General features: G+C 48.5%; 1 protein-coding gene across 1 annotated transcript; it reads right to left on the bottom strand.

The window, feature by feature from the left end:
- Positions 1 to 415: 415 nt before the first annotated feature.
- On the bottom strand, positions 416 to 19,751 carry VSIG10L2 (V-set and immunoglobulin domain containing 10 like 2). The gene is made up of 12 exons (XM_069742689.1): positions 19,477 to 19,751; positions 17,726 to 18,049; positions 17,312 to 17,587; positions 15,577 to 15,852; positions 9,928 to 10,188; positions 7,315 to 7,566; positions 6,718 to 7,008; positions 6,141 to 6,458; positions 4,996 to 5,118; positions 4,386 to 4,410; positions 4,012 to 4,130; positions 416 to 655 (listed from the first exon to the last, which is right to left on the bottom strand). Exons 1-12 carry the CDS (start codon positions 19,556 to 19,558, stop codon positions 555 to 557), a joined length of 2,448 nt encoding a protein of 815 aa, XP_069598790.1. The 5' UTR covers positions 19,559 to 19,751; the 3' UTR covers positions 416 to 554.
- Positions 19,752 to 23,650: the final 3,899 nt, after the last annotated feature.

The following is a 23,650-nucleotide window of genomic DNA, read 5'->3' as shown; positions in this document are numbered from 1 at the left end:
GTGCAAAGTTTTTATTGTGAACTATGTACAAAAAAACAAAAACAAACGCACCCAGGTACGAGGCTGAATTCCATCAGATCCGAAATGGTAAAGGAATTCCTGATCATAAATAAAGCTGAAGTCTTGTGATGAGTGAACGTGCCCGATAAGGTGTTACCATGCTCTGGTGCTAACCCAGTGTCTTCGCCATGCTTGAATAATATGTTCGAGTCCCCGCGGCTGCTCGATAGCCGCAACACATATAGGGATTGCCTAACAGGCGTGGACTGCGGCTGTCGAAAAGCCTTGAGACACGCAGCCGTGGGGACTCGAACATATTATACGAGAACGTCAAAAGGCACTTTGTTAATATTAATGTGAGTTCATACCTCCAACACTTAAGTCCCACAACAAATCCTCCAGCAACACCCAGATGTGATGAAACACCAGCCTTAATAAGCAATCTGAGCATATAAACCACGTCTGTGATGGTCCCTTGTGTGGTCGGGTTACTCATCCATGCGGCCCAGGATTTCTGCGGCGACATCCCTGCTCCTCCATGATGAGACCTTCCTCTAGGACAATGCTGTCACAGTGATGGTGACATTGACCGGCGGCTCCTCTGACGTTGGAGACATCTGGGACAGGGGCACCTCAGAGTTACTGGGAGCAGATGCTAATGGGGAAATAAGAAAAAAAAGTAAAATCAGCAAATTATCTAATATTTCCCAGGTCTCTACCTCCTGTCTGGACTGAACATGCCAGGAAACCCCAGCAGTGACCTCCTCAGCCATTGCCATTCACTGTGTGCACAGAGAAAGCGGCAGAGAATTGGTTTTTTTTTGCCTCCTAAAACCTTAGACTTTAATAAGACCAAACTCACACAAGCACTGAAATAATCGGGCAGATCAGACCGGGTGTAGGAGCGGCTCGCTGCAATCATCCACATCGCGGACGGGTGTAGGAACGGCTCAGTGCAATCATACACATCAGACAGGTGTAGGAGCGGCTCGGAGCAATCATACACATCGCGGATGGGTGTAGGAACGGCTCGGTGCAATCATACACATCGTGGATGGGTGTAGGAACGGCTCGGTGCAATCATATCATGGACGGGTGTAGGAATGGCTCGGTGCAATCATACACATCGCGGATGGGTGTAGGAACGGCTCGGAGCAATCATACACATCAGACGGGTGTAGGAACGGCTCGGTGCAATCATACACATCGCGGATGGGTGTAGGAACGGCTCGGAGCAATCATACACATCAGACGGGTGTAGGAACGGCTCGGTGCAATCATACACATCGCGGATGGGTGTAGGAACGGCTCGGAGCAATCATACACATCAGACGGGTGTAGGAACGGCTCGGTGCAATCATACACATCGCGGATGGGTGTAGGAACGGCTCGGAGCAATCATACACATCAGACGGGTGTAGGAACGGCTCGGTGCAATCATACACATCGCGGATGGGTGTAGGAACGGCTCGGAGCAATCATACACATCAGACGGGTGTAGGAACGGCTCGGTGCAATCATACACATCGCGGATGGGTGTAGGAACGGCTCGGAGCAATCATACACATCAGACGGGTGTAGGAACGGCTCGGTGCAATCATACACATCACGGACGGGTGTAGGAACGGCTCAGTGCAATCATACACATCAGACGGGTGTAGGAACGGCTCGGTGCAATCATACACATCACGGACGGGTGTAGGAACGGCTGAGTGCAATCATACACATCAGACGGGTGTAGGAACGGCTCGGTGCAATCATACACATCACGGACGGGTGTAGGAACGGCTCAGTGCAATCATACACATCGCGGATGGGTGTAGGAACGGCTCGGAGCAATCATACACATCAGACGGGTGTAGGAACGGCTCGGTGCAATCATACACATCAGACGGGTGTAGAAGCGGCTCGGAGCAATCATACACATCGTGGACGGGTGTAGGAACGGCTCGGTGCAATCATACACATCGTGGACGGGTGTAGGAATGGCTCGGTGCAATCATCCACATCTCGGACGGGTGTAGGAACGGCTCGGTGCAATCATACACATCAGACGGGTGTAGGAACGGCTCGGTCAAATCATACACATCAGACGGGTGTAGGAGCAGCTCGGAGCAATCATACACATCGTGGACGGGTGTAGGAGCGGCTCAGTGCAATCATACACATCGTGGACGGGTGTAGGAACGGCTCGGTGCAATCATACACATCGTGGACGGGTGTAGGAGCGGCTCAGTGCAATCATACACATTGGACGGGTGTAGGAGCGGCTTAGTGCAATCATACACATCGCGGACGGGTGTAGGAACGGCTCGGTGCAATCATACACATCGCGGACGGGTGTAGGAACGGCTCGGTGCAATCATACACATCGCGGACGGGTGTAGGGAGCAATCATACACATCGCGGATGGGTGTAGGAACGGCTCGGTGCAATCATACACATCGTGGACGGGTGTAGGAGCGTCTCAGTGCAATCATACACATTGGACGGGTGTAGGAGCGGCTCAGTGCAATCATACACATCGTGGACGGGTGTAGGAACGGCTCGGTGCAATCATACACATCGTGGACGGGTGTAGGAGCGACTCAGTGCAATCATACACATCGTGGACGGGTGTAGGAACGGCTCAGTGCAATCATACACATCGTGGACGGGTGTAGGAGCGGCTCAGTGCAATCATACACATTGGACGGGTGTAGGAGCGGCTCAGTGCAATCATACACATCGTGGACGGGTGTAGGAACGGCTCGGTGCAATCATACACATCGTGGACGGGTGTAGGAGCGACTCAGTGCAATCATACACATCGTGGACGGGTGTAGGAACGGCTCAGTGCAATCATACACATCGTGGACGGGTGTAGGAGCGGCTCAGTGCAATCATACACATTGGACGGGTGTAGGAGCGGCTCGGTGCAATCATACACATCGTGGACGGGTGTAGGAACGGCTCGGTGCAATCATACACATCGTGGACGGGTGTAGGAGCGACTCAGTGCAATCATACACATCGTGGACGGGTGTAGGAACGGCTCAGTGCAATCATACACATCGTGGACGGGTGTAGGAGCGGCTCAGTGCAATCATACACATTGGACGGGTGTAGGAGCGGCTCAGTGCAATCATACACATCGCGGACGGGTGTAGGAACGGCTCGGTGCAATCATACACATCGTGGATGGGTGTAGGAGCAGCTCAGTGCAATCATACACATCGTGGACGGGTGTAGGAACGGCTCGGTGCAATCATACACATCGTGGACGGGTGTAGAAGCGGCTCAGTGCAATCATACACATCGTGGACGGGTGTAGGAGCGGCTCAGTGCAATCATACACATCGCGGACGGGTGTAGAAACGGCTCGGTGCAATCATACACATCGTGGATGGGTGTAGGAGCGGCTCAGTGCAATCATACACATCGTGGACGGGTGTAGGAGCGGCTCGGTGCAATCATACACATCGTGGACGGGTGTAGGAACGGCTCGGTGCAATCATACACATCGTGGACGGGTGTAGGAGCGGCTCAGTGCAATCATACACATTGGACGGGTGTAGGAGCGGCTCAGTGCAATCATACACATTGGACGGGTGTAGGAGCGGCTCAGTGCAATCATACACATCGCGGACGGGTGTAGGAACGGCTCGGGGCAATCATACACATCGCGGACGGGTGTAGGGAGCAATCATACACATCGCGGACGGGTGTAGGAACAGCTCGGAGCCAATCATACACATCGTGGACGGGTGTTGAAGCGTCTCAGTGCAATCGTAACCAGCGTGGAAGGGTGTACGAGGGTCTCAGAGCAATCATCCACAGGTCATTGCAAAGATGGAGGAGAATAAAGCATGCTGCATTTTTTCCCCCAGAATTGCTCATGCACATGGACTGACATTGGTGAGTTTGCCGTCCGTGTGCACATTGACCATAAATAACCTGGTTTGAACACCGGGAGACCCTGTTTAATATGCACCATCAGGGGCTTCACACAGTAATATGATGGTCCCTTACCCTCAGCAGGAGCTTCTGCCGCTGGTGCATTTCCGGCACTGGCAGGTCCTTCTTCACCATCTGCTGCGGTTTCCGCATCTTCAGGGTTGCGGATGTTTTCTCGGGACTCAGCCGTGGCGCTAAGGAGCAGATGAGACAGAGTCATAGAAAGGTTGACATGGAGACAGACTGACCTACCGAACATACACAGAGTGAGTCCATATGGGACAGATGTGCTCGGTAACCAGTGAGACACATAGGTCAACATAGGAGCTGTATACACTTAATGAGACACTTTTTAATCAACATTGCTTTCTATATAATTCTTTTTCATAGATGGTCAAAAGCCTTATAATTCGTTGTGATTTCCCAACTCATGAAAGTATTTTACTTACGGTCTGAAGAACAAGTCGTGCAATCCTGGAGGAGATATAAAAAGGAGAAATAATACTGTGGTTAGAAAACATTGGAGAGTTATTCCAGCCGGACGCATCTGTCATTTCCGCTCCATTCAAACTCCTATTAACTGCATTCTTGCGACTGAGAAATCGGGGGACGGTGGTCTCTCTGCTGGCGATCAGGGCGGGTGCCACTAATCCAGCGTTTATCACCTATGAGAGGCTTGTGGCTAAAGTACCCCTGTAATTCAATGTCAAGCCTATGACTGTGTGGCCCCCCTGTGTAGGGCACCGCCGCGGTAGGGGGGGGGGGGGTGAGCAAAAAAATAAATAATAGGACTCTCCTGTTTCTATGAAAACCCGGCCCATGAGGAGGTGCGATGTGCACAGACCTCGCGCAGTTCCTCATCATGTGTTTGACAAATTTAGGAGAGATCCCAAAAAAGAGAATTTAAATTTTCTCTACTGGGCGTGAAACCACCGGCCCTGTGCACTCCATGGTCACCCAGAATCAGTAATATTGGATATTAATCCGCAGTCATTAGCCGCCATGTGAACAGTAACAATAAGGTTGCGCCAATATCCAGAGATCGGGTCAGTCACTCACGTGGGTTGTTCTCGCGGTTCCGGACAATGTACTGGAAAACCAGAAGGCTGGCCACACTGGCCACCAACATACCAGCAAAGCCAGCCCCGATAGCGGCAGGGTAAACGTTATTTGGAGGATCGGCTGGAAGGAAAAGAATTATACTAATCTGTAAGAATGACCGGTTAAAAGGGATGGTACAATATTATTCTGTGTGGACAAATCTGATCAGTAAGGGACATGACCCAGCGAGGCGGCCATTACCGCTCTGACACGGACACTCTGGTGAAGGGCGCATACTGTATGACAACTCAGGTGTTACAGTCAGGTTGTCACGTGGGGAGACCCGAACACCGAATTTAACCAAGAATGTTTAGGTATTTTCCAGGCACAGAGTTAAAAGGAATATGAAAAGTTTATGGAGGGAAAAAAAAATGCATAAAAGAATAGAATTACTGACCACTAGAGATCCGACAGGTCAGCCCCGCCACGTCCAAAAGTGACCATTGTCTGACCACCAATCACCTGACCGATGAGGACGATTGGCTGCAGCGTCAGGCATCGGGTGGTCGGAACATGATCGCGTCCGATCCTGGAGGACAGCACTGGATTCCAGTGGTAAGTAACTTTCTTTGATATGGATGCCTCGCCTCTGTAAACTTTTAAGAAGTCATTTAAAACCCCTTTAAGGGTCAATAAAAGAAAAAGTTAATTAGCACACTGATCTTCAGGGGCCAGTGATCCCAAAGCCACAGTACAGCGGGAGTGACGTGGCTATACGAGGCATGTGGTCCAATCACAGTGGTCAGAGAGGGGCAGCCATACAGGCAGAAATTGATGCACCCTATATATCCTGCAGCGGCCTCCATCCTCACCGACCACTGGGAAAGTAGAAGTGTCGGATGTTTCTGAAAATCGACTAAACTCCTTAGAAAATCCCCAAGATTCCCCAGAAGAACAGGAGTATGGAAAGGAATAAGGAGCAGACGTCAGCGCACAGCACCACATCTCACATCTGTATGCTGGAGGTCTGGGCCCCGTACGAGCCCAAGAAGGCAGTAAGGTCACCATCATCACTGGTAAATGTCACTCACACCCTGGCACTGGTATCTTTGGTACAAGGGTACCAATACTTTTACACCAGACCCATGAACCTCAGACTGTACCTGGTGTTTTCACCTCAGAAGGAAATCCCGTAGTCTTATGGTTGACGGCCAGTATCCTGAAGGCGTATACGATTGAAGGGTCCAGTCCTCCAAGTTTGTGCCCCCGGATTTCAGGCTCTATGTCATTGGCCACCGTGTCCCAGGTAGCGGCCTGGATGGATCGCTTAGGAATTGGGACAGATCGGATGCTGGCTTGTCGCTGGACCATAAAACCAGTCAGGTCCCCGGTGCCTTGTGTCATCCACTCCAGATCCACCTCCGTCCTCTGCCGGCTGTAGAGAAGTTTACTGATGGTCACATTGGGGGGCGTAGGATATTCTGGCAAGGAAACGCAAAAAAAGCTAAAATAAACAAGTAATTAGGCATACACCATTCTCTGGGGCTTTTGGTTGCACCGGGGGAATGGGTTAAAGTCTCAAAAGACTTTGAGTTTGGGGGAAGCAAATACCAGGGATTATTCTTCCCGGTAGTTGTGTTCCTTCTTCCCGGAGGTTGGGGTTCTTCTTCCCGGTGGTTGGGGAAGCAGGAGAACAGGGGGACCCCATTTATAATTACAACCATGGCAGCTTGTACTCACTGTTCACACGCAGCCGCAGTAACAGAGACGTGTTCCCAACAGCGTTGGAGGCCAGGCATCGGTACAATCCGCTGTCCGTGTCCCACTCAGTCTCCCGCACCGTCAGCGCTGACAGCCCGCTCTCCCGGTACATGCCGTACTTCTGAGAATCAGTGATGATCTCCTTGTTGGAGTTATCGTACCAGGTGATTTCGGAGCTGGGGGTGGCCAGCGTTAGGTGACAGCTCAGCTGGGCATTATGTCCTTCTAATATGGAGGTGTCAAGATTCGGAGAGTCCAAAACTGGAGCCACTGTGAAAAGCGGAGGAACAGGAAGGTTCAGCAAATACTCTGCAGACCTACATATGGTCTATGTGACAAGGGTGCAAAAATAACAGAGAAGACAAAATGGGTGGACAAGGCAAACGTCAGAGGCCGGCACATGCTCGGGGGGTCACATAGTGAGGACCTCAGACTATGGAGGCTCAGGGTCACCGCCTTCACCCAGAGGTCCTGGAAACTGGGCCAAATCTTGCTCAAATTAAAAGCTTTGAAACATTTATAAACTTTGGGGCATTTGCATCTTTTTCATCTAAGTTCTGTTGTTTTGTGCCTTACCGAGTTTGATGAGGCAGTGAGCGGGCTCCGCCATCATGGGGTGCAGAGCGGTGCAGGTGAATAATCTGCCATTGTACGTCCGGTCGGGCTTGAACACATAGATGTTGGAGGACTCCTTGATGTCTCCGATCTCATGGTTATTCCATTGCAGGGTGATCCGGGGCAGCCCGCCGCTCCACTCACATGTCAACATGATGAACTCATTCATCTTCGTGGCTACCGCAGAGCAATTGGGGCCACCGGGAGGCATCACTGACACAAAGGAGCAAAATGATGCGAATGAATAAACCGTGCACAGAGTCTCTACGCATCACCTCCTTACTGATTTTATGAAATAAAAACTAAAAAAAGACAGATAATTCTTTAAAGTGTTTTCTAAACTTTTAGCACATCACAATCTGTATAAAAATAGAAATAAATTTTTACCATGGACACTGGGGTTATATTATATTATACCGCCATATCTCATGTACCTTCCACAACACTTAACACCTCTATATACAGGGGATGTCACAGCTCACCACCTCCTCCTGTACAATGACTGATAACACCTCTATATACAGTAGATAACACAGGATACACCATTCACAATAGGTGATGTCACAGCTCACCTCCTCCTCCTGTACAATGACTGATAACTCCTCTATATACAGTAGATAACACAGGATCCACCATTCACAATAGGTGATGTCACAGCTCACCTCCTCCTGTACAATGACTGATAAGACCTCTATATACAGTAGATAACACAGGATCCACCATTCACAATAGGTGATGTCACACGCACCGTGCAGGAGACAGCGCTAGAGTTAAGCGCTGTCCCCTGCTTTGGGTGCTGAATCCAGAATTCATTCCTTCTTCCCAGCAGCGTTCGCTGGGTCACGTGGTGCCGCACATTACAGTGATGAATATGCGGCTCCACCTCCCATAGGGGTGGAGCCGCATATTCATCACTGTAATAAGTGGCACCACGTGACCGCTCATACAGGAAGAGCTGCGACGCTGGAGGAAGCATCGAGGGAGCCGGGTAAGTATTTTAATGCCAGCGGGCGGGCACACAGGGGGAGGGACGGGGGAGATTACCGGGAACTTTATTTTCACAACCAAAAAAAAAAAAAAAGATTTTTCATTCCTTCGCTCCAGCGAACGCTGCTGGGAAGAAGGAATGAATTCTGGATTCAGCACCCAAAGCAGAGGACAGCGCTTAACTCTAGCGCTGTCTCCTGCACGGTGCGTGTGGTACCCAGTCGGCACACGGCTGCCGCACGTGTGCCACACTGATGTGCTATGTGAACACACGGACACGAATAACTCTGGTACTTGAATTATCTGGACGTGTGGGACAGGCCTAAGACTGACTTTCCAAAGGTTTTATGGACTGATGAAATGAGAGTGACTCTTGAAGGGCCAGAGGTTGGATCAGTAAAGTAAATAATTCTGCACAGTAATAGTTACCTGTACAAACAGATATCCTCCCAAGATAGCCAAATCTAAAAAACCCCACTCCAACCTCCAAAAATATTAAGTTTTGATATTTAGGAGTCTTTTGGGTTGATTGAGAACATAGTTGTTGATCAATAATAAAAATAATCCTCAATACAACTTGCCTAATAATTCTGCACACAGTGTAGGTGATGTCACAGCTCACCTCCTCCTCCTGTACAATGACAGATAACCCCTCTATATACAGTAGATAACACAGGATCCACCATTCACAATAGGGGATTTCACAGCTCACCTCCTCCTCCAATACAATGACTGATAACACCTCTATATACAGTAGATAACACAGGATCCACCTTTCACAATAGGAGATGTCACAGCTCACATCCTCCTCCTCCTGTACAATGACTGACAACACCTCTATATACAGTAGATAACACAGGACCCACCTTTCACAATAGGTGATGTCACAGCTCACCTCCTCCTCCTCCTGTACAATGACTGACAACACCTCTATATACAGTAGATAACACAGGATCCACCAATCAGAATAGATGATGTCACAGCTCACCTCCTCCTCCTGTACAATGACAGATAACCCCTCTATATACAGTAGATAACACAGGATCCACCATTCACAATAGGGGATTTCACAGCTCACCTCCTCCTCCAATACAATGACTGATAACACCTCTATATACAGTAGATAACACAGGATCCACCTTTCACAATAGGAGATGTCACAGCTCACATCCTCCTCCTCCTGTACAATGACTGACAACACCTCTATATACAGTAGATAACACAGGACCCACCTTTCACAATAGGTGATGTCACAGCTCACATCCTCCTCCTCCTGTACAATGATTGACAACACCTCTATATACAGTAGATAACACAGGACCCACCTTTCACAATAGGTGATGTCACAGCTCACATCCTCCTCCTCCTGTACAATGACTGACAACACCTCCATATACAGGGGATGACACAGGATCCACCAATCAGAATAGATGATGTCACAGCTGACCTGATCCTCCAGTACAATGACTGATAACACCTCTATACACAGGGGGCATCCTACAGCATATCGGACGGCGGGGCTGTGGTCACCCTGGATGTTCCTTTACTCTCCATCACCCACAGTGGAGTGGTGGGGTTGTTACTCACCCACTGTGGTGCTGCAGTTGATGTCTTTCTTCAGAGACGGGTGGGAGATGGTGCAGGTGAAGGCGCTCCCGTTTCGCAGCTCTGCGCCATTTTTTACCAGAGTTGCGTTTGAGTTTGACACAATGACTTTGTTGACTTCATTTGGTTGTACCCAGTAGACCTGCGCCAGGGGAAGACCCCCCTGCCAGGAGCACCACAGCGCCACATCCTTGTAGTTACCGTGAGGCTGCGCTGTGCAGGTGGGAGACCCCTCTGGTAAATCTGCACGAAAAACAGTGAAAATGCACCAAAAACACATGAACGGGCACAATCCCCACCATATCAGCTGCCCGTCACTGCGTCTCCTGCCACGTTCAGGCCCCTGCGTAGACAAATCAGTGTGAACGAATAGGATATGCACAAAGTACTGTGCAAAAGTGTTAGGCAGGTGAGAAAATTGCTGAAAATGGACAAGATGTCAGAAGTAGAAGAGATAATGGTTTATTTATATCTATTATCTAAACCCAAAGTGAATGAACAAAAGAGAACAGTAAATCCTATCAGTATCTGGTGACCGCCCATCACCTCCATCATCAATATGTGGTGACCACCCATCACCTCCATCATCAGTATGTGGTGACCACCCATCACCTCCATCATCAGTATGTGGTGACCGCCCGTCACCTCCATCAATAGTATGTGGTGACCGCCCGTCACCTCCATCATCAGTATGTGGTGACCACCCATCACCTCCATCATCAGTATGTGGTGACCGCCCGTCACCTCCATCAATAGTATGTGGTGACCGCCCGTCACCTCCATCATCAGTATGTGGTGACCGCCCGTCACCTCCATCATCAGTATGTGGTGACCGCCCGTCACCTCCATCATCAGTATCTGGAGACCGCGCCCGTCACCTCCATCATCAGTATCTGGAGACCGCGCCAGTCACCTCCATCATCAGTATCTGGAAACCACGCCCGTCACCTCCATCATCAGTGTCTGGAAACCACGCCCGTCACCTCCATCATCAGTATCTGGAAACCACGCCCGTCACCGCCATCATCACTATCTGGAAACCACGCCCGTCACCTCCATCATCAGTGTCTGGAAACCACGCCCGTCACCTCCATCATCAGTATCTGGAAACCACGCCCGTCACCGCCATCATCAGTATCTGGAAACCACGCCCGTCACCTCCATCATCAGTGTCTGGTGACAGCCCGTCACCTCCATCATCAGTATGTGGTGACCGCCCGTCACCTCCATCATCAGTATCTGGTGACCGCCCGTCACCTCCATCATCAGTATCTGGTGACTGCCCGTCACCTCCATCATCAGTATCTGGTGACCGCCCGTCACCTCCATCATCAGTATCTGTTGACCGCCCGTCACCTCCGTCATCAGTATCTGGTGATCGCCCGTCACCTCCATCATCAGTATTTGGTGACCGCCCGTCTCCCTCATCATCAGTATCTGGAGACCGCCCGTCACCTCCATCATCAGTATCTGGTGATCACCCATCACCTCCATCATCAGTATCTGGTGACCACCCGTCTCCCTCATCATCAGTATCTGGTGACCGCCCGTCACCTCCATCATCAGTATCTGGTGATCACCCATCACCTCCATCATCAGTATGTGGTGACTGCCCATCACCTCCATCATCAGTATCTGGTGCCCGCCCGTCACCTCCATCATCAGTATCTGGTGACCACCCATCACCTCCATCATCAGTATCTGGTGACCGCCCGTCTCCCTCATCATCAGTATCTGGTGACCGCCCGTCACCTTCGTCATCAGTATCTGGTGACCGCCCGTCACCTCCGTCATCAGTGTCTGGTGATCGCCCGTCACCTCCGTCATCAGTATCTGGTGACCGCCCTTCGCCTCCATCATCAGTATCTGGTGACCGCCCGTCACCTCCATCATCAGTATCTGGTGACCGCCCGACACCTCCATCATCAGTATCTGGTGACCGCCCATCGCCTCCATCATCAGTATCTGGTGACCGCCCTTCGCCTCCATCATCAGTATCTGGTGACCGCCCGACACCTCCATCATCAGTATCTGGTGACCCCTCCATCGTCTCCATCACTTCTTCTCGGTCACTTGTACACCGGTTATGGAGGATCTCGGTAGGAGGTTGTGCCAGACATCTTGGAGACCTGACCCCAGATCTCCTGTGTATGGGGCTTGTGTGGATCCTTCTGTCTTTTTAGGTACTTTTTCACGGTCAGTAAACGTTGCAGGTTGGACGCTGTGTACATCCGCAGCGTTCAGATGTTACAGCATAGTGGGGGGATTTCAAGAAACCCCATGTCCACTATGCGTGCTCCAGAGCCTGAGCTTCCCTGTGGAGACGGACATACGGTGCGTCTTTCCAGGCTGCAGAATATCAACTTATCTTGTAGAGACGCGAATCTCAGCAAGATAAATGTCACCCGTACAATGTACTGGCGCGGTGATTCCGCACAGTTCAGTGACCACATGCGGAATCACCTGTGTTCAAAAGTCGGCAGCAGACATGTGCCGAGTCCAAAGCCCTGCTGATTATTGACTGTGTGGTTGGAACCTAACTTTCTCATACTTATTGAAAAAATGACCTAGTATGGGATTGACAAGGCTGCAGTTAGATGAATTCATAACTGGCTCAGTGATCATACTCAAAGAGTGGTCATAAATGGTTGCACATCCAGTTGGAAAAGGATTTCTAGTGGGGACCACAAGGCCCTGTACTGGCCCCAGCGTTACAAGTGGGGACCACAAGGCACTGTCCTGGCCCCAGCGTTACAAGTGGGGACCACAAGGCACTGTCCTGGCCCCAATGTTACAAATGGGGACCACAAGGCTCTATCCTGGCCCCAGTGTTACAAGTGGGGACCACAAGGCACTGTCCTGGCCCCAGCGTTACAAGTGGGGACCACAAGGCTCTGTACTGGCCCCAGCGTTACAAGTGGGGACCAGAAGGCTCTGTACTGGCCCCAGCGTTACAAGTGGGGACCACAAGGCTCTATACTGGCCCCAGCGTTACAAGTGGGGACCACAAGGCTCTGTACTGGCCCCAGTGTTACAAGTGGGGACCACAAGGCTCTGTACTGGCCCCAGTGTTGTTCAACATTTTTATAAATTATCTACACAAGGAAACAGAAGGTAAACTAATCAAATTTGCAGTTAATGCAAAGCTAGGAGGGATAGCCAACACTAGAGAAGACAGAGAAAGGATTCTGAAGGATCTACAGTAGATAAACTGGAACAATGGGCAATAACTAATAGAATGGTATTTTACAGGGAGAAATGCACGATTCTACATCTGGGCAAGAAAAACTAAAATGACATCTGTAGAATGGGAGAAATAGAACTAAACTACAGCACGTGTGAAAAAGACTTGTGTGTACTAATAGATTACAGACTGCACAGGAGTTAACAGTGTGATGCAGCAGCAAAAAGGCAAACACAGTTCTAGGATGTATTAAGAGAAGCATAGAGTCTAGATCACGTGAAGTGATTATCCCCCTCTACTCCTCGTTGGTCAGGCCTCATCTGGATACTGTGTCCAGTTCTGGGCACCACATTATAAAAAAGGCATTGAAAACGTGGAGCAGGTCCAGAGAAGAGCGACCAGAATGCTGAGTATGTCAGAAGGATCCGCACAGGCCTCATACACAGAAGATCTGGGCTCAGTTCTCCAAGATGTTTGGAACAATCTCCTGCAGAGATCCTTTATAACCAGTGTACAAGTGACGAGAAATAGTAATTAAGGCGATGGGCGGTCACTAGATACTGATGGAGGTGATGAGTGGTCATCAGATACTGATGGAGGTGACGGGCGGCCACCGGATACTGATGGAGGCGAAGGGCGGTCACTGGATACTAATGACGGAGGCGATGGGCAGTCACCGCATCCTGATGATGGAGGCGATGGGCAGTCCCCAGATCCTAATGATGGAGGCGATGGGCAGTCACCAGATCCTGATGATGGAGGCGATGGGCAGTCACCAGATCCTGATGATGGAGGTGACGGGCGGTCACCAGATCCTGATGATGGAGGTGACGGGCGGTCACCAGATCCTGATGGAGGCGACGGGCGGTCACTAGATACTGATGATGGAGGCGAAGGGCGGTCACTGGATACTGATGATGGAGGCGAAGGGCGGTCACTAGATACTGATGATGGAGGCGACCGGTGGTCACTAGATACTGATGATGGAGGCGAAGGGCAGTCACTGGATACTGATGATGGAGGCGATCACTAGATACTGATGATGGAGGTGATGGGCGGTCACTAGATACTGATGATGGAGGCAATGGACGGTCACTAGACACTGATGATGGAGGCAATGGGCGGTCACTAGATAATGATGGAGGCGATGGGCGGTCACTAGATACTGATTATGGAGGCGAAGGGCGGTCACTAGATACTGATGATGGAGGCGAAGGGCGGTCACTAGATACTAATGATGGAGGTGATCACTAGATACTGATGATGGAGGTGATGGGCGGTCACTAGATACTGATGATGGAGGCAATCGGCGGTCACTAGATAATAATGATGGAGGCGATGGACGGTCATTAGATACTGATGATGGAGGCGACGGGCGGTCACCAGATACTGATGATGGAGGCGATGGGCGGTCACTAGATACTGATGATGGTGGTGACGGGCGGTCACTAGATACTGATGATGGAGGAGATGGGCAGTCACTAGATAAGGATGATGGAGGCGATGGGCGGTCACTAGATACTGATGATGGAGGAGATGGGCAGTCACTAGATACTGATGATGGGGGCGACGGGCGGTCACTAGATACTGATGAGATTCACATTTCTCATTTCTTTATGCACTTTGCATTTTATTAGTTCATAAAAATAAACCATTAACCCTTCTATTACTGCACTTTTGTTTCCTCATCTGCATAAAACTTTTGTAAAGTTCTGTATATAATATCAACACGTATCACAAGTGCAAGTTCTGAAAAAAAATACAGGGAGCCCCCCGCTTTTGAACTCAGGTGGGGATTCAGCTGCAGTGCAGTCTCCCCCATGGTAAGTCAGTCATGAACCCAATATAAGACAATTGCCTCCAGCATACAGAAGGTTGGACGTGGTGCCGCATCTGCACATGTGCAAGAAAGTAACATCCAGAAGAGAAACACAAGATGGTTACAAGTGATCACATCGAACAAGAGATGGACAAATAAAAAGCAAGATATCCGGCCGGGTTACTGGCCTGTGCACCAGATGGCGGCACTTCAACAGCAGATTCCGGGAACTTCACAAGTTCTACAACATTTTTATATTTTAATCCCTCACAATCTATAGGATCTCTGCTTGTATTTAGTGAATGAAACCTCTTTGGCTTATGGTCACAGGGTGTAAAGCAAACAGATGTTGTCCTGTCCTAGCTGAGAAGCGAGTTCCCCGGCCAGAGCTGCACTGACACATTGCAGCAAACCATAGCAGTGTGCAGTGGATGTAGTCAGCTCAGGATCGTCGAGGCTGGACACAATAGTAGCAAACGCTCAGCTGTGACAAGTGTTAGTTTTGTAGATGCTGTAAATAAAAATGTTCCTATTCTCTGACAGCAAGCAGAGATCTGGATGAGGAATTGTATCACAAGAGAATTAGGAGGTTGCAGATTGTGCTGTAATATAAAATAACAGAACTTACAGTAGACGGTGAGGATGATGGTGCTCTGGGTCCGGGTATTGAGCTGGGCGTTCTGTGCCAAGCAGGTGTACAAGCCGGTCTGTGTGCGGGAGATCTTGGGAATGACGTACATCTGCCCGGTGGACATCTGAGAGTTGTTATAAAACCAGATGTAGTGGCATGGAGGGTTGGAGGACGCCGAACAGTTCAGTGTCACCTCCTCCAGCTCGTTGGCAGCAAAACCGGTCTCACTGATGGCGTATGGCTTAATGGTGATTTCAGGTTCATCTGGGCCGTCTGGAAGAAACAGTGGACGTGCCGTTACCATATTGCAAGATATGTACAAAAAAAAAATAATAATCACAGCATTTTCTCCAGGTTACAAAAACAGAGGAGTCACTGCAGACATTACATACTGATCCTGTATTATACTCCAGAGCTGCACTCACTATTCTGCTGGTGCAGTCACTGTGTACATACATTACATTACTGATCCTGAGTTACATCCTGTATTATACTCCAGAGCTGCACTCACTATTCTGCTGGTGCAGTCACTGTGTACATACATTACATTACTGATCCTGAGTTACATCCTGTATTATACTCCAGAGCTGCACTCACTATTCTGCTGGTGCAGTCACTGTGTACATACATTACATTACTGATCCTGAGTTACATCCTGTATTATACTCCAGAGCTGCACTCACTATTCTGCTGGTGCAGTCACTGTGTACATACATTACATTACTGATCCTGAGTTACATCCTGTATTATACTCCAGAGCTGCACTCACTATTCTGCTGGTGCAGTCACTGTGTACATACATTACATTACTGATCCTGAGTTACATCCTGTATTATACTCCAGAGCTGCACTCACTATTCTGCTGGTGCAGTCACTGTGTACATACATTACATTACTGATCCTGAGTTACATCCTGTATTATACTCCAGAGCTGCACTCACTATTCTGCTGGTGCAGTCACTGTGTACATACATTACTGATCCTGAGTTACATCCTGTATTATACTCCAGAGCTGCACTCACTATTCTGCTGGTGCAGTCACTGTGTGCATACATTACATTACTGATCCTGAGTTACATACTGTATTATACCCCAGAGCTGCACTCACTATTATGCTGGTGCAGTCACTGTACATACATTACATTACTGATCCTGAGTTACATCCTGTATTATACTCCAGAGCTGCACTCACTATTCTGCTGGTGCAGTCACTGTGTACATACATTACATTACTGATCCTGAGTTACATCCTGTATTATACCCCAGAGCTGCACTCACTATTCTGCTGGTGCAGTCACTGTGTACATACATTACATTACTGATCCTGAGTTACATCCTGTATTATACTCCAGAGCTGCACTCACTATTCTGCTGGTGCAGTCACTGTGTACATACATTACTGATCCTGAGTTACATCCTGTATTATACTCCAGAGCTGCACTCACTATTCTGCTGGTGCAGTCACTGTGTGCATACATTACATTACTGATCCTGAGTTACATACTGTATTATACCCCAGAGCTGCACTCACTATTCTGCTGGTGCAGTCACTGTACATACATTACATTACTGATCCTGAGTTACATTATGTATTATACTCCAGAGCTGCACTCACTATTCTGCTGGTGCAGTCACTGTGTACATACATTACATTACTGATCCTGAGTTACATCCTGTATTATACCCCAGAGCTGCACTCACTATTCTGCAGTGGTGGAGTTGGAGGACTCACATATAACGTCCAGGTAGAGTCTCCCGCTGGTCTCCTCATTGACCATGTTCCTGGCGGTGCAGGTGTACCAGCCGGTGTGGGATCGTGTCGCCGGCTGCAGGATGAGGCCGCTGCTGTTGCCATCTTGTACAGTGAACGTCCCGTCCAGGATTGTGTATCTCTGCCAGATGAAGCTGAGGGGTCCGGTTCCAGCCTCAACAGCACAGGACAACACAACTGCGGACCCTTCCACCGGCGTCTGCTCGTCGATGTGTAGATTGGGCTTTGTAACCGGCACTAAAACAGAAAAAAACAAATGAGAGATATGGAGAGCGCACTGTATGTGCACAGCTGATGGTTTGTTACACTGAACCAGCAAGTCCGATACACTGTAACAAAGTGCAGATGTGAGAGCAGAGCGGAAAAATGCTTTACCTAGAACAGTCAGGTTAATGGACACCGTGGGTGCGGAGATGTACGACTCCTCCCTGAACGCTATACACGTGTATCGGCCCGCGGCCGCCGGCTTCAGGTTCTCTATGAGGAGCGAGCTGCCGGTCAGCGTGACGACCCCCAGAGCTGACGCTTCCTCGTACACATTACCCTTGCGAGCGATGAGGACGATTTCATCCGTTCCGATGATAATAAACGTCCAGATGAGGACGAAGGAGGAGTCAATGTCTCCGCACTTAAGCTGCACAGAACGGCCCAGCACCCCGTCCACCGATAGCACCTTGTTCTCGCGACTTAGCGCCTCACCTGGGGATGCAGAAAAGGTTCAATGAGGACTAGACATTATGGTGGTGATTTCGGCTCTGAGGTGCAGGTATACATTGCGGATTTCATGTTCAGCAACGCATACGGCAAAATCTGCACCGAATCAGAGATGAAGATGTTGGTATTAATGCAGATTTGGTGCAAAATGGGACAAAAAACAAACGGACTGAGAAAGGACTACGGCCGCTTGGATTGGGACGACTGATGGCCACTTGTAATGGGACAACAGACACTTGTAACGGGATGATTGAGGGCCGCTTGTAACAGGATGATTGATGGCTGCTTGTAACGGGATGATGATTGATGGCTGCTTGGAACGGGATGATTGGTGATCGCTTGTAATGGGATAACAGACAGTTGTAATGGAACAACAGCTACTTGGAATGGGATGACTGATGGCCGCTTGTAACGGGACAATGGCTACTTGTAACGGGATGATTGATGGCCGCTTGTAAAGGGATGAATGGTGGCCGCTTATTAACGAAACGATGAACGCTTGTAATGGGATGATTGATGGCTGCATGTAACGGGACGACAGCTGCTTGTAACGGGACGAGGGCCGCTTGTATGGGGATGATTGAGAATCAATTGTAATTGGATGATTGATGGCTGCATGTAACGGGACAGCCGCTTGTAACGGGACGAGGGCCGCTTGTAACGGGATGATTGAGGATTAATTGTAATGGGATGATTGATGGCTGCATGTAACGGGACGACAGCCGTTTGTAACGGGACGAGGGCCGCTTGTAACGGGATGATTGAGGATCACTTATCATGGGATGATTGATGGCTGCATGTAACGGGACGACCGCTTGTAACAAAAGCTTGGATTATTATTATTAATTTATTTTTTGCATGAGAAAAATAAATACGATGCTGAAATATGGACATAAAGTGGATGAAATTTGCCTTTTTCTTAAATACAAAATGCCCCCTGATGTCTGAACGAGGCCTCAGCGCTCCCTCTGATGTCCCAGACGTGCCCATCTATGATATATGTCACCTGCTGTAGCAGGGTCCCCTTAGATGCCACATCCGTAGCTGTGCTGCCCCCCGTACTTGCCTCCTGCAGGCTGGGACCACATGTTAATGTTGGGGGCAATAAGTCAAATAAAGTAACTAACAGACAGCAACTGGAAATTTGCATCTAATTCCTTAGATTTTCTCTGCATACATAAGTGACACCAGTCACAATATTGCGGGGGGGGGGGGGGGGGGGATGGGGGGGAGGGTCCGTGCAATGTGCGGAGGGTCCGTCCAATGTGCGGAGGGTCCGTGCAATGTGCGGAGGGTCCGTGCAATGTGCGGAGGGTCCGTCCAATGAGCGGAGGGTCCAGTGTGTGGAGGATCCAGTATGTAGCCACCCACCATATGCCGTCTACCCCTCCAGTTATGGTGGTCGTACTCACCCACTGTCAGCAGCGTGTGCAGCACGCACAGAAGTGCCAGGAGTTTCTGCAGTTTACATTCCCTGCTTACACCATGATCCATGTCCCCATGTCGCTCCTGGATGAAACCTACGAGGAGAAGTTGTCAGATGTCTGGACAGATTATCCTCTGCCAAACCGCGTCCACTGCAATCACTACTGGAGGAATGCGCTCACAGTTTCCATACTGGACGATCGCGTTTCAGGCAGTGAATTATTCAGTCCGGAGCTGTAATCGTGTTTCCTGTTACACACTATGGTCCTATCACAATGTATAATGCAGGAGCCGGAGCAGCACTCCACGAACATGAAACCTCCTCCAGCCTCGGGTCTCCGCTGTAGCCGGGATATTAATCTGTAAGGTTATTAAGGTAAGTGGAGAAAGCAGAAAAGAAAGGTAAAAGAAGAGCAATGACCGTAGCGCTGGGTGGCCACGAGATCCTGCGGAGAACACAGAAAAGCTGGGTGCCGGCTGTGAGGAAATCAAGAGCCAGGGAATATGGATATCCCCCCCCCCCCCCAACCTGTGATGCAGCTTAGTCACAGCTCTCTAGCGCCCCCCTTACCCTCAGGTCAGTCAGGGAACAGCACACAGGATAAGTTGCCAGAGAGGCTGCCCTGTCACGCACTGGTTATCAAGGCACTCTGCAGTGAGGGTGGTGTATATATCACCAGTCCCAGACCAGGAATATATAACACCAGAACGGTATGCTGCCACCAGTTCATCGTTAGATATAAGCCCAGTCTGTTAACAAGCTCATATCGGGTCAGAAACCAACCCCAGGTAGCCTATAAGTACAAGCCGGACTCACGGACATGGGAAATCAGGATTTGAAGTAAAACAGCAGCCCATAATTAATTGATATTTTAATTGCCAAAAGACGTGCTAGATACTACAAATATATACAGCTGGGACAGCTATAGATACAGGGGTGCATGCAGAGGGCTCCTAGGATTCTGGTGGTATATTGGATTTAACCCTGAGATGCACGGTATTCTCATAATTCATCTCTAGGTGTTGGTGCTCAAGTGTCTAAGACTTCCATTGATACTGTAGTGCAGCGGAATCCACGCGGTGCAGTGATGAGGCAGTGACCCAGCAAAGCTCAAAGCAAAACATGTTTAATGTCCAAACTCTCACAGTGCACAGCACGCTGTATCCTCCGGATCGGAGCCGGGAAAACAAAGACAGTCTGTGACCGGTTGCCATGGGCTACTGCACCACCGTGTACATTGAGAGTGCCAGGCCTGTTAGCTCCACTTGGCCCTGTGTTGCCTCACACAGACTAAGCTCTGCAGAGCCTTCTGCTCTGCCTGCTTGCAAGGCCAAAATTAACACAATCAACCCACTGCTGCAGGGATTTTCAACAGAACCTGTGGCCGTCGGTCACATGGAAAACCCAGGGCCAGGGAGGAAACGGACTGCCCCACTGCCATTCTGTAGTCCATTAAAAAAATAAAAGCCCATGGCAGGTTTTCTTAAACCTGCCTTGGACAAATAGCTTGCCCAATATCAACACTTACGTCTATTCTGCATTGCAATCAAAGCTATGCCTACATTTACAAAAATATATAAGCAAGGGAAAAAGGGAACTACGCCATACATAGACGTGTCCTCACATGCAACTCAAGATTGCATATGCACACTACTGGTAGAGAGGTATATGGGAGATTTAGGGATAGATCATATATATACCTGTCAGTCCTGCGTACCCAAGTACAGAGCACCCCGACGTGCGTTTCGGAGATTCCTTTATCAGGGGGTGGATCTCCGAAATTTAGGAAAGTTATGATATGTCTTATAAATGTCCATCCTATTCCTGATCCAAGGTCTAGACTTTTAGGCTATGTGCACACGTCAGGATTTCTGGCAGAAATTTTTCTGACAAAAACCTGACATTTCTGCCAGAAATCCGCATGCGTTTTTTTCGCGGTTTTTATGCTTTTTTTGCGTGTTTTTTATGCGTTTTTTCCAAATGCATAGAATAGCGGGAAAAATGCGAAAAAACCTGAACGTGTGCACATACCCTTAGCTGAGATGAATCTGTGCTGCAGTTATCTTCATGATAAGTAGTGAAGCTCCTCCTCTACAGATAAGGTGAAAAAATAAAGACACAGGGAAGGAATGCCTGCATTCATCTCAGTACTTCTGGAGTGAAAAGGAAAGCAGGATTAAGGTAAGTACTTCATAAAGCTATATCTAAACTTTCAATAAACTGTACATAAATCAATAGTCTAGTTTATGTTGTCTCTGTATGCTTGATGCTTTAGTTTGTTTTTCCTCTTCGCTCATGTTTGAAGAAATTAGCTGCTCTGATGACATATACACTATACATAGAATATAAGGGGAAACATGCACCCTTTTCATAGACTGAAGAAATATGATGTGAAGCATTTAGTGAGCTGTACCCTGAGACAATTTGACATTGAAAGTTCAGAGTAAAGCTATCTAACAACATATTTTACAAACTTTATACTTATCTGTCCTATTGATTTATGCTAAGATTGTTTTATTTCTATCCTAAATAGTACAGTGCATGATTCCCTATTCTTGCAAGAATTACAATATGCCTTAAATTAATTTTGTCCTGTAAAAAAAAAAGTGAGAGCAAATTTACAGTACATACCGTATATACTCGAGTATAAGCCGACCCCCCTAATTTTGCCACAAAAAACTGGGAAAACTTAATGACTCAAGTATAAGCCTAGGGTGGGAAATGCAGCAGCTACCGGTAAATGTCAAAAATAAAAATAGATACCAATAAAAGTAAAATTAATTGAGATATCAGTAGGTTAAGTGTTTTTGAATATCCATATTGAATCAGGAGCCCCATATAATACTCCATAAAATTTATGATGGCCTCATAAGATGCTCCATATTAAAATATGCCCCATATAATCCTGCATAAAGGTTAATAATGGCCCCATAAGATGCTCTATAGACACATTTGCCCAATATAATGCTGCACAAATGTTGATTATGGCGCCATAAGATGCTCCATAAAGATATTTGCCCCATATAGTGCTGCACAAACCTTGATTATGGGTCCATAAGATGCTCCACTAAGGACAACATCTGCAAAGAGTTTGTATGTTCTCTCCGTGTTTGTGTGGGTTTCCTCCGGGTACTCCGGTTTCCTCCCACATTCCAAAGACATACTGATAGGAAATGTAGATTGTGAGCCCCAACGGGGACAGTGATGATAATGTGTGCAAACTGTAAAGCGCTGCGGAATATGTTAGCGCTATATAAAAATAAAGATTATTATTATTATTAGCAAACTCTATGCGGGCTTTCATATGTGTTGCACTGAGGAGAGGCTTCCGTCGGGCCACTCTGCCAAAAAGGCCTGACTGGTGGAGGGCTGCAGTGATAGTTGACTTTGTTGTACTTTCTCTCATCTCCCTACTGCATCTTTGGAGCCCAGCCACAGTGATCTTGTGGTTCTTCTTTACCTCTCTCACCGAGGCTCTTCTCCCACGATTGCTCAGTTTGGATGGATGGCCAGGTCTAGAAAGACTTCTGGCGGTCCCAAACTTCTTCCATTTAAGGATTATGGAGGCCACTGTGCTCTTAGGAACCTTGAGTACTGCAGAAATGCTGTTGTAACCTTGGCCTGATCTGTGCCTTGCCACAATTCTGTCTCTGAGCTCCTTGGCCAGTGCCTTTGACCTCGATTCTCATTTGGTCTGACATGCACTGTGAGCTAATGAGTGCTGCTGGAGAAAATTAGGAAATACAAGCACCTTCACAGGAGCGCTGAAATGAAGCCAGGACAAGACTATTGGTGTAAACTACAACGTGTTTCGACGGTACCCCATCTTCATCAGGTGATCGTGCTTCTATTTCCTAGTTTTATTCGCTCCTTCTAGAAGGTGCGTGGCTGGAACTGCATTGAATCCTGCCTCCTTTTTAACTCCCTCATTGCCCTCACAGCGCTCCTAATAGACCGCTATTTTCCTGACATACCTAATGGAGAAAATAGCACAATATAGCGTCTTATCCGAGACACAAACTGTTAATACAATTGAATTGTACTCACCAGATAGAGCTTTAATTTAGCTTGTAGGAATATTCGCTGCAATGACCAACTGTAGGAAAAAAAAAATGGGGTAAACATGGATTTACTCTGCGCTGCTGAATAACTGAAAGTCC

The sequence above is a fragment of the Ranitomeya imitator genome, chromosome 10 (genome assembly GCF_032444005.1).
Source record: "Ranitomeya imitator isolate aRanImi1 chromosome 10, aRanImi1.pri, whole genome shotgun sequence".
Classification (NCBI taxonomy): domain Eukaryota; kingdom Metazoa; phylum Chordata; class Amphibia; order Anura; family Dendrobatidae; genus Ranitomeya; species Ranitomeya imitator.
Note: the sequence above shows the minus strand (reverse complement) of the source record. Positions and strands in the feature narration are given on the sequence as shown.

What these genes read in the sequence shown, in the direction of transcription:
- VSIG10L2 (XM_069742689.1), bottom strand. Translation starts at nt 19,558, where the DNA reads ATGGATCATGGTGTAAGCAGGGAATGTAAACTGCAGAAACTCCTGGCA. An exon ending in GCACACGCTGCTGACAGTGG is followed by an intron (nt 18,050 to 19,476) that starts GTGAGTACGACC and finishes CTGCATCCCCAG; the next exon opens with GTGAGGCGCTAAGTCGCGAG. An exon ending in GAACCGCGAGAACAACCCAC is followed by an intron (nt 4,411 to 4,995) that starts GTGAGTGACTGA and finishes TATCTCCTCCAG; the next exon opens with GATTGCACGACTTGTTCTTC.